This window comes from Typopeltis vanoorti, chromosome 17 (assembly GCF_054136105.1).
Source record: "Typopeltis vanoorti isolate ZY-2024b chromosome 17, IOZ_Tvanoo_1.0, whole genome shotgun sequence".
Classification (NCBI taxonomy): Eukaryota; Metazoa; Arthropoda; class Arachnida; order Uropygi; family Thelyphonidae; genus Typopeltis; species Typopeltis vanoorti.
Window position 1 is genome coordinate 56019014 of NC_143565.1, and position 14249 is coordinate 56033262.

The window sequence follows — 14249 nt, forward strand, 5'->3', positions numbered from 1 at the left end:
TTCTTATTTAATTTTATGCAACATCTCTAGTACCTCTTCCTCATATACCTGTTTCTTCATCCAGAGAAGAGGTAGCGTTCAGCTTAATGTTGCAAATACAGATTTCATAGCGCTTAGTAAATAAATAGGTACTCATTAGTTGAAGAACAATCTCTTTTGCATCTGTCACCTACCATTTGCATTCAGCAGAGCTATTCTTTCACATTCATTCTTTCTTTTATTTGCAGCATAATGACAGAATTCTTTTAGATTGTCTTTAGCTTGCAGAGCCATTTTCTTTTCATACTCATACTTAGCTTTCCCTACAAATACTTATAACTCTTCTGGCTTGTACATTATAATTTTCATAACTGATATAATCTTTATGCACATGGTATTCCTTCTACTTTCTTAAGAATCTTTTGCTTAATAAGACTGCACATCCATTTCACTCCTATCCTATTTATTCTTTAAACTCTAGGGACACATTTGGATACTGCATCATTTATGCACTTTTTAAATGTGTCCCATGCACTGTCAATATCCTTCCCATCTAGCAACTGATACCATGGAACCAAAACTAGTATATTCCTTGGCAGGTCATAATTTCCATCTCTACAGAGATGGAAATTATGACCAGCCAAGATTAAAAATTACATGTTCAGCATGTAACCTTTTCTGAATGGAATATCCATATATTTAGCCACTTTCCATGTCAGTACAGCATATGTACTGACATGGAACAAATGCTCAGAACAAATCAGAACAAATGCTCTTTTCTTTGACCTCTAGTTTCTTTTATGACATGCAGCTTGTGGAAGATGCCTCATAATAGCTCAATAAATTTGGCTCCATTCTTCTCATGAGATTTCATCACTATCCAATAATGTTCAGATAATTAAAGGTACCCATGATGATTACTTGTTTAGCACATATTAGGTTGATTTGGTGATGCATTTCATCATCACCAGCAACTGATCCACTAGGTCTGTAATAACACGCTACAATGTGTTTAATTTTGTTGGAATCAACCTCACACCAAATAACTTCACACTCACTGCTACGTGGAAAATTGCTACTAGCATTACAGTCATAGCCTTCTATCCTAACTGTACTGAAAGCATCAGATATCATTAACAGCACACACCCCTTCCTCTTTTATCTTGTCTATCCATCCTAAAAATACTGTACCCTTTATACTGATACCATTAGTGATACTACTAGGTCTGACTAATGTATACAATATGAGGCCCCCCAACATATTCACCAAGGCAACAAACTCTATTCCTGATATTCTTGACACATTTGTGTATAGACAGAATGAGTTACCTTCAGGCTTTTTGCATACTTCTCTCTATGATGCAGCAGGGCAATTCTCGGATTTCTGGTCACATCTAATGCTTCACTTATACAGATATCCTAGCACATACACAATAAGTTCAAACATGACGAGCACACAATCATCCTTTCCTCATAATCACTTCCATGATAATGCACATTTGTATCATTAACAGAGTTGCATAACCTGGTTGCTCTTACATATTGATTCTCACCATTTCTCCCACCAAGATCTAGTTTCTTCTGACTCTTCATATTAGGTCTCATACCAATAACATTTCTCCAGACTTCTGATACCAAATACATTTAAGTGCAGGCTGTCCTCTCATATAAATTAGTTCTTGCCTCAAACTCATGCCACAAATAAAAAAAAACCACATTCATTTCTTCTACACAGCCTAATAAATTATTTACTATCATTATTACATTTATTATTAATAATGTAACTGCTGTGTGCAGACTTTAAAATAAGATCGAAGATAAGAACTTCTGGTTGTCATGGGATGAAGACAATTAAGTGGTTTCGCTTAAAAGAGGAGAGTGTGAGGAATCGTTTTAGGGAGAGAGTGTTAGAGAGGATTTCGGATGGACTGGAAAGTGTACAAGATTGGTGGAAACATAATTCAAAAGTAATCCTGAACTGTGCAATCGAGGTGCTTGGTGGTGGAATAATGATGTACAAGTGGCAGTGACAGCTAAGAGGAAGGCAAAGCAGAAGTGGGATGAGTCAAGAGTGGAAGAGGACAGAGAGGTGTACAAAGAGAGAAAGCAAGAAGCCAAGAGAGTTGTGGCACAGGCGAAGGCCATGGGCATATCAAGATCTGTATGATCAATTAGAAACAAAGGAAGGACAGAGAAAAATTTACCAACTAGCGAAATGTAGAAATAAAGCAGCTAAGGACATCTTACATGTGAGGCAGATCAAAGATGCTGAAGGAAGAGTATTATGGAGGGATGTGGACATAAGTAACAGATGGAAAATATACTTTGAGGGACTTTTGAATGAGGAAAATGCAAGGACTCACAGAGGAGATGGGCAGCCTTCTGAGGGGATGGTACAGAACATCAGTAGAATGGAAGTGACGGAGGACATGAAGAGGATGAGGAATGGAAAAGCGGTGGGACCCGACAGAATTCCAGTGGAGGCATGGAAGGCACTGGGGGAAGAGGGAATTGACCTGCTGTGGAACCTGTTCATGAAAGTTTGCCAACAGGAAAATATACCCGAGGAATGGAGGGAGAGTACTCTTGTTCCCATCTACAAGGGTAAAGGGGATGCACAAGACTGTAAAAATTACAGAGGAATAAAGTTGATGTCCCACACAATGAAGATCCTAGAAAGGGTTCTTGATGGTAGATTGAGGAAGGAGGTGGAGATTGCAAGGGAACAATTTGGCTTCATGCCTGGTAGATCAACAACAGATGCTATCTTTGGGTTACGACAGATGATGGAAAAATATCGAGAGAAACAAAGGGAGCTACATCTGGTATTTATTGATCTGGAGAAAGCATACGACAGAGTGCCAAGGCAAGAAGTCTGGAGGTGTCTGAGGGAGAAGAAGGTGCCGGAGAAATATGTCAGGTTGGTGCAGGAAATGTACAGAAATGTGAAGACAAGTGTTTGGACCTGTTTGGGACAGACAGAAAGTTTTCAAGTAACAGTTGGCTTGCACCTCCATCACAATATTCTGTTTAATATTGTGATGGAGGTGGTAACAGAGGAGGTGAGGGAAGATGCACCTTGGACAATGTTGTATGCAGATGACATCTTGCTGGGTGTAGATTCAAGAGAAGAAGCGGAAACTAAACTGGAAAGATGGAGAAAAGTACTGGAAGAGAGAGGTATGAGACTGAGCAGAAGTAAGACAGAGTATATGTGTTGCGCAGTGGGCGGTGGCCAGGAGACAGATCTGGAGCTGGAAGGAAATGTCATCAGGAAGGTGAGAGACTTTAGATACTTAGGTTCGACAGTGGAAGAGGATGGAGGAGCTGAGAAGGAAGTGGGATGCAGGATACAAGTGGGTTGGAGGAACTGGAGGGAGATGGCTGGAGTGTTATGTGATAAGAGGGTGCCGATCAATCTGAAAGGCAAAATTTATAGGACAGTAGTGAGGCCAGCTATGACATATGCTATAGAAACTGTGGCCCTGAGGAAAAATAATATCAGCAGGATGGAAGTAGCAGAGATGAGAATGCTTAGGTGGATGTGCGGTGTGACCAGAAAGGATCATCTGAGAAATGACTATGTCAGGGGAACAGTGAAAGTTACAATCTTAGGAGCGAAAATACAGGAGGCAAGGTTGAGATGGTTTGGTCATGTGATGAGGAGGGAGGACGAATATGTGGGAAGAAGGGTCAGATGGATGTGCAAGGAAGGCAGAAGCGTGGGCGGCCAAAGAAGAGATGGAGGGAGCTGGTAGAAGAGGACTTGAAGATGAAGAACTTGGATGTGGTGACAGCCCAAGACAGGAAGGTGTGGAGGAGACTCATAACAAACAGTGACCCCACTTAAGTGGGAGAAGCTGCAGAAGAAGAAGAAGAAGAAGATTATATTTATTATTAATCTTGAAGATATCGGCTCTGAAGCTAGTATTTCCAGCAGCATACTTCCTCTTATAAAAACATTCAGTTTTTGTGATCCTCCTACTAACTTCCGTGAATTTTATATATAGTAAAGTAAAGAGCTACAACTACCAAATTTTGTATACATGACTTCTTCTTTCTTAACCAAAAGCAATGCAAGAATTTTGTTGGGTTGGGACTTAACAAACTCCTGTGGATATTACCTAAACAGTAAGAGTTAAATTGTTGTGATATTCTTGATATAAGGTTTCCTCTTATCCTAAATGAAAGCAATGTAAGGATTTGGTTCACCTGTCCTATCCAGGAATCCCAACCACTCTCTTGTGAAATTTATCTAAACTGCAAAAGTTGGGACCACCAAACTCGATTTGCAGCTTCATAACTTTATAGTATGATATAGGTTTGGCATGAGGTGGACATTGGTTAATGACAGAACTAGAAAGTTAAGGAGGAGGCCTATATCCAGAAGTGGATGGAAAGAGACTAAAGAACTTCATAGTATGAGGATTACCTTGGATTCCAACGAAATATTTACATATTTTACCTAAACAATATGAACTACAATATGAATTAAAATCTTTTGTGAATTGTCCAATCACATGTTTTAGTTTCTGGTTTTAAAACCTGATAATATTTTCACCCTCCCCCCTTCCAACTAATGGTAATCCCAAGAGTTTACTGCTCATACTGGATTCTGACAGTCTGTTTTCATTATTTTATCATTTTAAGCATTATGTTAGGGTAAGACATGGTGTCCCATTCACATCTGCTGTCACAGAAACATAACCATTTTAAAAATCAATAAAGCTCTATTTGATGAATAAATGATTTTGGGTTGTGGAGTGTGATGTTTTCTGAGTAAATGCAGTTTATTATAAGGAACATCTCTTGTTTACAATATCAAGCTATAAATAACATCACTGCTGATATGGGGCTTGGGTTGACACACTACAGCAAGTCATTAAAATAGAAGATTTCATTATAATAGTGTTTGCTATAGTGTGTATACAAGTATCTTATTAAACCAAGTATGAGAGGTGTATAATATGTAAGAAGCCAAAGACATTTCCTCAACACTTTTTAATGAACATATATAGGGGTACTTATTTCCTCATATGTATCATTATCGGTATCATTTAACACAAAAGCAATTGGTAAGTGGAGTAAATGGACAGCAGAATTTTTAATTAAAGAAATAGCTCAAATGAAATGGTTACAGTGAATAACTCTGTTTTGTTTTGTTTTTTTAAATAAAAATGCTATTATCTAACTTTGGAGAACATTTTAGATGTGGTTCTGTTTATTCAAAGTTAAGTTTATAAAATAATGCAACCTGCTTTTCATGCCTGTACAATAGTGTATTATATTTTTTACCTATATTACTAATATGCAGTACTTGCATACAATAGTAAATTTGGGCATCTTGGTGTTTATCTGAGTAGTAGTAATACCATGATATAAACAGTAAAAACATTTTCTGTGCCAGTATCAAATAACATACAATATATGATGAAATGAGCTGGAGAGATAATTATCATTATTATTTTTTTTTCCTGAAGTCAGCATTATCCTCCAAGATATACAGTATCTGTAGAAATATAGAATAATGATTATCTGAATATGAGTACATAAAAAAGGAGGTGGCATGGCCTAAATGCATTTTTTCACCCAACTGGTCCTGATAATGTATTTATTTCTCTGAACACTTGTACTTCTTTGTCTCACATACAGCCAATCGCAAATGTTCTTTAGTCATTATTTTCCCATCAGTTTGCAGAACTTTCCCTTCTGTACACATAATTTTCTCTAGTTTGTTCCAGCTATATGATATATATGTGTGTGTGTGTGTAAACTTCACTATCACAGCTGATTATATATTGACAGCTTCTTGAAATACTTTTTTCATCCATTTAGTGTTTAAACTAATTTTAAGGTATTACAATATTTGCTGACCTGATTGTGTGTTACCAAAAATACCTGAACATTCACATTTGGCAAGAGTTTAATTAGTTTACTTCTCAGTTCAGGAATACTTAAATGATCAGAATGACAATCCTTATTGTAGTCATCTGTCACAGGAGGCTGAAGTACTGATATATGAATATCACATTTATCTTTTCCACTACAACTGTCTTGAATCACCACACCCCAGGTAAACGAATCCAACTGCTTGGCTTTGGCTGCTGCTTGTAGAGTATTATAATTTACTACAGAAGCCTATATATATATATATATATATATATATATATATAATAAAAAAAAGAAAAGTATTAGTCACAAATATTGGATGTAGACTGTGAAAACAAATTCAGATAACTACTATCCACTATAGTGATAGTGTTTGAATTATTACAGTTTGCATTTAAATTTTTTTAATATGTTTATTCCCCCCACTTTTTTTTTATCCTTCTCCATATCCAAACTATTTAATTTAATTGAATTTGTATGTAAATAATATGGTTTATCTGATATGAACAATAACAAGGAAAGAAAGAAATTGTTTTAACTGACCAGTATTTTACGACTTGCTGCATAACCTCAGGATAAATTATAGATTTGAAAATAAATAAATAATATTCAAAGAAGCCGCCAAAATGCTACATTGTCCAATCCAGTGTAACAAAAATTAAGGTCTAATTTTAAACCAACTTTTATTGGCATACATCAAAGACCTGCATTGCAGTGAATAAGAATAAGATAGTTGTTATACAAAACAATGCAAGGATGAAACATGCATCTGAAAAAAAATACCATTGAGATTCAGACACATGGCTCATTGTTGCAATCCTTATTCACAATAATGCAGGTCTCTGATGTACGCTGGCAAAAGTTGGTTTAAAATTAGACTACAGTTTTTGTTACACTGGGTTGGAAGATGTAGCATTCCAGTGGCTTCTTTGAATTTTATTTATTTTTTTATTTTTCGAATCTGTAATTTATCCTACAGATATACATGACAAATTGTAGGAAAATGGTCAATTAAACAATTTCTTTCTTTATTGATGTTTCCTATTCATGATTCATACTGGATAAGCCGTAATGGATAACTTATACCACAGAAACCTCAAGTCATTGACTTGAAATTATGTTTTCTGTTAGAAATTAATATAATCACAGACAGAAAAAGCAAGAGATCCAGGCATGATAGTAGTTGCAAAGGTGATGGAGACAATCAGATTACTGTTGAAATCGTGTGAAAGCTGTTCACATGCAGAGATAAGGATGTGATGATTGCTTGAATAAGGCCTTGACTAGATCGTTTTGCTTTTATCTGATCACCAGAGTTGAAAAAGAATTAAGAAATTTCTGAAAGTTTTTTTCACTTGGTTATAAATTACATTAACGATGCCAAGAAATTACATTCTTGTTTCATCCTTGATCCAAACATAAGCAAACAATGTTTTTGCATCAATTTTATCTTCATAGCTAGGCTACTCACATACAGAAGCTAATGACTTCACATTAATTGTCTCAGTATCCCATAATGCAAAACATGTGTATAATGCATTATGGGAAGGGCCACTACCCAGACCAGTTTCAACCTTTATTGAGGTCTCATCAATGGGAGCCAGACCCATAAGAGATACCCAAGTCAGAGTAATGAAATCATATTTCCCATATACAAGTAGTGTAAAGGTGTAACATTTGTAGAAAGTATTTTTAACTTGGGTATAGTTATGTTAAAGATACCAAGCAATTTTAAACCTGGTTTTACTCCATTTTTTCCAAGTAAGCAAACAGACAAAAATGTCAAGTTTGCGCCTGCAATTTATGCAAGACTAGCTGATCCCACAGGTAGTGCAAGACCAAGGCAACTCGTGGTAAAGGTGGAGCAAGCTCTGATCACTAATCTTAGTATTTACCCTTAATGCCAAAACACATCTCCAAGAAGGGGATGTATGATGTTTTACTTGGAAAAAATGGAGTAAAACCAGGTTTAAAATTGCTTGGTATCTTTAACATAACTATACCCAAGTTAAAAATACTTTCTACATCTATATCTCCTCCTGAGATTTTTATTTAATAAGGTTATAACACCTTATGGTAACTTGTTTTGGTAAAATACTTACAAGCTCTGCATTACTAAATCTTGGTATTTCTAGCCTGGCTCCCACTGATGAGACCTCAATAAAGGTCGAAACCGGTCTGGGTAGTGGCCCCTTGCCTTTAATACAAAACATCATACATCCCCTTCTTGGATATGTGTTTTGGCATTAAGGGTAAATACTAAGATTAGTGATCAGAGCTTATGCCACCTTTACCACGAGTTGCCTTGGTCTTGCACTACCTGTGGGATCAGCTAGTCTTGCGTAAATTGCAGGCGCAAACTTGACATTTTTGTCTGTTTGCTTACTTGGAAAAAATGGAGTAAAACCAGGTTTAAAATTGCTTGGTATCTTTAACAGGTGTAACACATTATTATTAAAATACTTTGGATTAGAGCTAGTTGATGAAAGGGTGTGGTTAGCATTATGGGATACTTATGCAATTAATGTGAAGTAGCCTCTAACTTCATCTATGGGAATATAGATTGGAAAAGAAATGGAATGTATGCATATGTTGAGAGATAATTACAGTAATATCCTGAATAATCCAACCAATGGAAAAGTAGTTTATCAAAAGTTATCTAGTTTGCCAGCTGGATAATTTTAGGCTCAGGTAACCGAAGGTACATTACAAGGTGCTGTACAGAGGCTGTGAGTGCTTTGTCAGTGAACAACTTTAAGAAGAGAGTTTGAGCCTCACATGATGAGTTATGGAATCATGGATTTCTGTGATAATAATACACCCTTTGTCCAAAAAGAAACCAAACTTTTCGAAAATAGAAGAAACTAGTGGGGCCACCTGTTGTATCTTTTTGTTGTCGAAAGTGGCAACCTTCATCAGTGTTGTGTCAACTGTTTATAACATTTGTTTCATTAGAAGCTGAGTTATAGTGCTAAGAGTGACAGTGTGTTTTGACAAACGGTCGGTCATTACAATATTCATGCCACACGCGACGAATTCTCGCTATCAATCACTTCAAAACTCCGAAACAAAACTCACCATTGACCGTTTGGCCAGGCGGAATGAATTCTTTGTGGATAATGCCCTTGGAACTTAGAAACAAATCAGCTTTACTTTTGACTTCTCCAAGTGACTTTTTTTCGGATGCCCCTCTTCTGGTGGTCTCCACTCAGCACTCTGGAGCTTTGTTTCAGGCTCATACTCAAAACACCATGTTTCGTCACCAGTAATGATCGTTTCAAGGAAGTTTGATCTTTGTGAGCAGTTTTAATGAGGTCCTTGCAGTGTTCAATTCGATACTCTTTTTTGTCACTGGTCAACTTGTGGAGAAAACAAATCGCAAATTCAATTTACGAAGGCCCAAACTCTCAGTCAAAATGTTGTGCACAGTTGATTTTCGAATCCCCAATTCATCTTCAATCAATCTCAAGGATGATTTCGGGTTTTCTTTGATGAAATCACGCACTTTTTGGATGTTAACTTCGCTCAGTCCAGTTTTTGGATGGCCTGGCTTTTCATTGTCCTCAAGCGTCTCACGACCACTTTGAAATCGCTTAAACCACTCGTAAACTTGAGTACGGGATAAGCATTCATCACCGTATGCTTTTTGAAGCATTTGATGCATTTCAGTAAAACTTTTACCAAGTTTAACACAAAAGTCAATCGCAGCTCTCTGTTTGAAACTCATTTCCGACTGTTTGTCAAAACACACTGTCACTCCACTCTTGGCACTATAACTCAGCTTCTAATGAAACAAATGTCATAAACAGTTGACACAACACTAATGAAGGTTGCCGCTTTCGACAACAAAAAGATACAACAGGTGGCAGCACTAGTTTCTTCTATTTTCAAAAAGTTTGGTTTATTTTTGGACAGAGGGTGTACTACTAATAATGAAGCACTATTTGTATGTACCCCCTCATCTTTCACTCACTCACTCTCTCTCTCTCTCTCTCTCTCTCACACACACACACACTTAGTTGGCATCCAAATATCTTCTAAGAAAATTTTTACTTTGTGTGAGAGAGAGAGGTTCTAGAAATACAAAGTTGCAATACTGAACTAATAGAAGACATAATCTCTGAAATCATATAATTATCTTTTGGTTGCTCTCCATGGCAAGACACCTACTGAAATTAATGCCTTGCAAGTCATAAGTTAAAAGTTACCAGCAGCAGCATCGCAAGAAAGCAATGCTAATTGCAAAATGCATTATATTAGTGTTAAAAGGAGAAATTATTCTGTGGATTGAGAGCTGAACTGTGAGAAGGTGTTGGTTAGCAGCTGCTTGAATCTGGATGGATTTGCAAGAGAGTGGTTAATTATTGATGCCAATTTTGATGAACTGTGACCATAGAAGTATTTATAGAAGATGTAGGTGGCACCTGTGAATAAGTTACGTTAAACTTGTGCTCCTGCATTTCATCGTAATTGCAAGTGTTTTTTGTGCAAAATAAACAGTAAACTTTAACAGAGGATACTAAGGAGCCGATTACTTTAGCACAACTTGTAAGTACCCATAATCCATTAAATCAGCTATATTTTACTATTAAAAAACAGTCCCATGAAAGCACTATGCCTACTGTGTGAAGTAAAGATGGCGGCAACAAAGGCCAACAACCGAAGATTACTGAGTCCCATCAACATAGTGTCGCCGATGCAACAAACCAAATGACATTACGAAGTGCTGCAGCTGTGAAACCAAAGTTAAAGAAAGAAAAAAGGTATATGCAATTTCTGTTGCAATTGGCTACATACTTCCTGCACGAAAATAGATGAATCGCTGCACAAGCTTTTTACCGATCTCAACCAGTCATTCTTCTGTAAGATGTGCCTCCCTTGCATAAAATGGCTACTAAACCTAGGCAAAAGAGTTGAAAACCTCGAACAACAGTTTAATACTATGATTGATACTTTCTCCTCCAAAATCCAAAAGTTGGAAACTAAGCTTGGGATACTCGACAACCAGCGCCCGATCACAAGTGCACCCGTGCCAGCTAACGAACTTCCTGAACTAATCACATCAATGGTACAAGAGTCGCTCAAGGCCAAAAATAGAAGACTCAATGCCGTTATCCTGAACTTTCCGACGGAAAATGGTAAATTCTTAAGACATTGACAAACTAGCAGGAGAATGCAATTTTGATCCCAGAAATATTGTCAAATGTCATTGTTTCGGATCCATAAACAAAAGAAAGGCCAAAATGAACTTTCCATATCTCATGAAAGTGACCTGCGACACACCAACAAAAACATCCAAATTTATAACAGCGATAAACAAGCTAAAGGACACTTGCCCCACACGCGCATATGTGCTCAACTTGATTTAACCTTTGTGCCTCAATGCCGACACACCAACAAACACATCCAAATTTATAACGGTGATAGATGACAAGCTAAATGACACTTGCTCCCAGTAGCGAATATGTGCTCGACCTGATTTAACCTTTGCCCAGAGAGAACAAAGATGCCAACTCCAAAGACAACTAGAAGAAAATTGCCAAGATGGAGACAACAGTTGGATGATAGACTACAAACATAACAAACTAGTGCAAAAACCAAGTGACGCCACTAGTAGCCACCAAGGAGACCAGTATGCAGGCACTGCATAAGAAATGTACAAAACCCTTGCAGTCAAATCTATGCCTCACTTCCTTAACATCCTAACATCTGTGGCCTCAATTTCAACCTTACTAGTATCCACAGCCATCTGCAGTTCACCAAAAACCCCACCTACTCTTTTTAACAGACTCTCAAATCTCACCTTCCCCAAGCACTAACCATCGGTGCTGGTTGGCATCTGTGCATATATCTGCCCCTCTGACATACCTTGCCAGAGAGCACCTAACATAGAATCGCCCAACTTCGACCTTCTTTGGCTGAAGATATCCCCCCCCCACTCAAATTCATCTGCTGTCTCTGTTGCTCTCCTAATACCAATCACCCTGAGCTCTTTCATTTCCTCTCCGTAAAGTTAATTTTTTCCAGTCCCATTCTACTAACAGCGAAATCATCCTCCTGGGTGATTTTAATGTCCATAACACCAATTGGCTTTCCTCTTCCAGTTATACAGATCCTGCTGGCAGAGATGCTGAAACATTTACCATCACTAATGACCTTACACAAATTGTTCAAAAGCCGACCATAATACCAGATAACCTGAACCACTCCCCAAATACCCTAGATCTCTTCCTTACTAATGACCCCTCCAAATATGCAGTAAATGTAGTGAGCCCCCTGGGTAATTCTGACCACAACTTAGTGCTCATTTCCTTCTCCATGCAACAATGCTTACACACGGTCATTCCAACACAAGAATAGTTTGGCATTATAACAGTGCCAAATGGGGGAGAAACATAGCATACAAAGCATAGTAGTCTCTGAGACTACTAAGCTTCATTCCCATGGTTGGATTATTGTTTCCAGTCTTCCATCCTAAACATATGCACCGACTGTATCACTAAAGTAATCCTCACTGGACCATGAAAACGTACATTCCCCACATTACTCTGAACTGCTGTCCCCCCATCCCCAACTAAACCCTGATTCTCCAAAAGTTGTGCCAAGGCTGTACAAATGAAAAATCAGGCATACCACAATGCGCTCAAATCAAGAAACCCACCCTCCTTCAATGTCTATACTGAAACCCAAAACAGATGCAAGAAAATTATCAATGCTTTTAAAACAGAATTTGAATGGGCAAAAAGCAGGAAAGTTACAGCCTGTCCAAATGGCAGCCATGCCTTTTGGTTTCTTGCCAAGGTAATTGGTCATAACTTTTGCCCTACACTATTCCCACCTCTATCATACCCAGATGGCTCAATTGCAACATCACCCACAGAAAAAATTTAACCTCCTGGCCTCACACTTTGCCTCCAATGCACACATAACTGACAATGGCAAATGCACTCCAGTCATTCCAACTGCCCAACATACAATGCCCCCTGTATCCTTTTACCAAAAAAGATATCATAAACCTGTTGTCTAAATTAGACACAAAAAAATCTCCTGGCCCTGATGGCATTCCTCCAATTGACTTAAGGTCTGTGCACCAGAACTGACTCCTATCCTATGCCATCTGTATACACTCTCTTACTCCACTGGTATATGTCCCGAAGCCTGGAAACTGGCCTATACTCAACCCATTCCTAAAAAGGTGGCAAATCACACATCTAACTAACACCCTATCTCACTCACTTCAGTCCTATCTAAAGTGATGGAGAAAACCATCAACTCTCAACTCCTGATCTACCTTGAAGGTAGCTAGCTATTAAGTGACCACTAGTACGGATTCCGTCAAAGCCGATCAACAGGAGATCTACTCTCATACATCACCCATCGCTGGACAAATGCCATGAAGAAATTCAGCGAATTCCGAGTAGTTGCACTTGATATCTCTAAAGCCTTTGACCAGGTCTGGCACAAAGGCTTACTAAGCAAACTCCCATTCGGACTGTCTCAGGACTTCTGCAGATGGACTGCCAGCTTCCTGTCTGGATGTACACTATGTGTGATGACAGATGGCTCCCTATCCTCCCACCTTCTAACTAATGCTGGGGTCCTACAAGGTTCAGTACTCTCACCAACCCTCTAACTTCTGTACATCAATCACCTCCAACCCAATACACAGTTTTGCAAATGACAGCACATTGCACTCCTTCCTTTCATTCAATAAACCTTACCCTACACAACTTACTTCAACCCACAGAACATCAACCATAACTTCTCTCAATTCGGACCTCCAAGACATCCTCCGATGGGGCTCAGATAACCTCGTCAACTTCAAGGCTAGTAAAACCCAGTTCTATCTTATTTCCCACAAAAAAGAACCATTTTCCCCAAGTATTATTTTTGATGACACTCAAATTCCCAGATAAGAAGAAATTTCTCTTCTCGGAATTACCATGATATCGGGCCTCTCCTGGCATAAACACATCACAACCATTGCATCCTCAGCTTCCAAAAAACTAGGTTTTCTCTTTCACTCAATATACTATTTCACCTCTGTTAGATCTGAAACGGGCGACCTCACTCTAAATGAGGTCACCTTTCCAGAGTCTAACAGAAGATATCCATTAAATGAACATACTTATCATTTGGCACAATTTAACTATGTCTTAAAAGAAATAACAACTGGCAAATTAGAATAAGAACTGTTTGTATTATAGTTAGTATGTTTATCTTTAATGTAACTGTAAGTCAACAAAAAGGGCTCACATGAGAGTAATTATCAGTGAATTTCTACACATGAAAGAATGCCAATAATTCGGTAAGAAGGGGCAAAGGTCGCCCAATACTACAATAGCAGCGTAAGCGTCCGTGGGTGCTACCTCTAAGAAAAC

At 38.1% G+C, this 14249-nt stretch overlaps 1 protein-coding gene across 1 annotated transcript in view; it reads right to left on the reverse strand.

Annotated features, from left to right (window-relative positions):
* Positions 1-4961: 4961 nt before the first annotated feature.
* The window catches only part of LOC150097410 (uncharacterized), a 299012-nt gene continuing 289724 nt past the window's right edge, over positions 4962-14249 (reverse strand). The window contains exon 11 of the mRNA XM_090407040.1: positions 4962-6117. Coding sequence (XP_090263166.1) covers positions 5818-6117 — 300 coding nt within the window. The 3' untranslated portion in view covers positions 4962-5817. The remainder of the gene's footprint in view (positions 6118-14249) is intronic.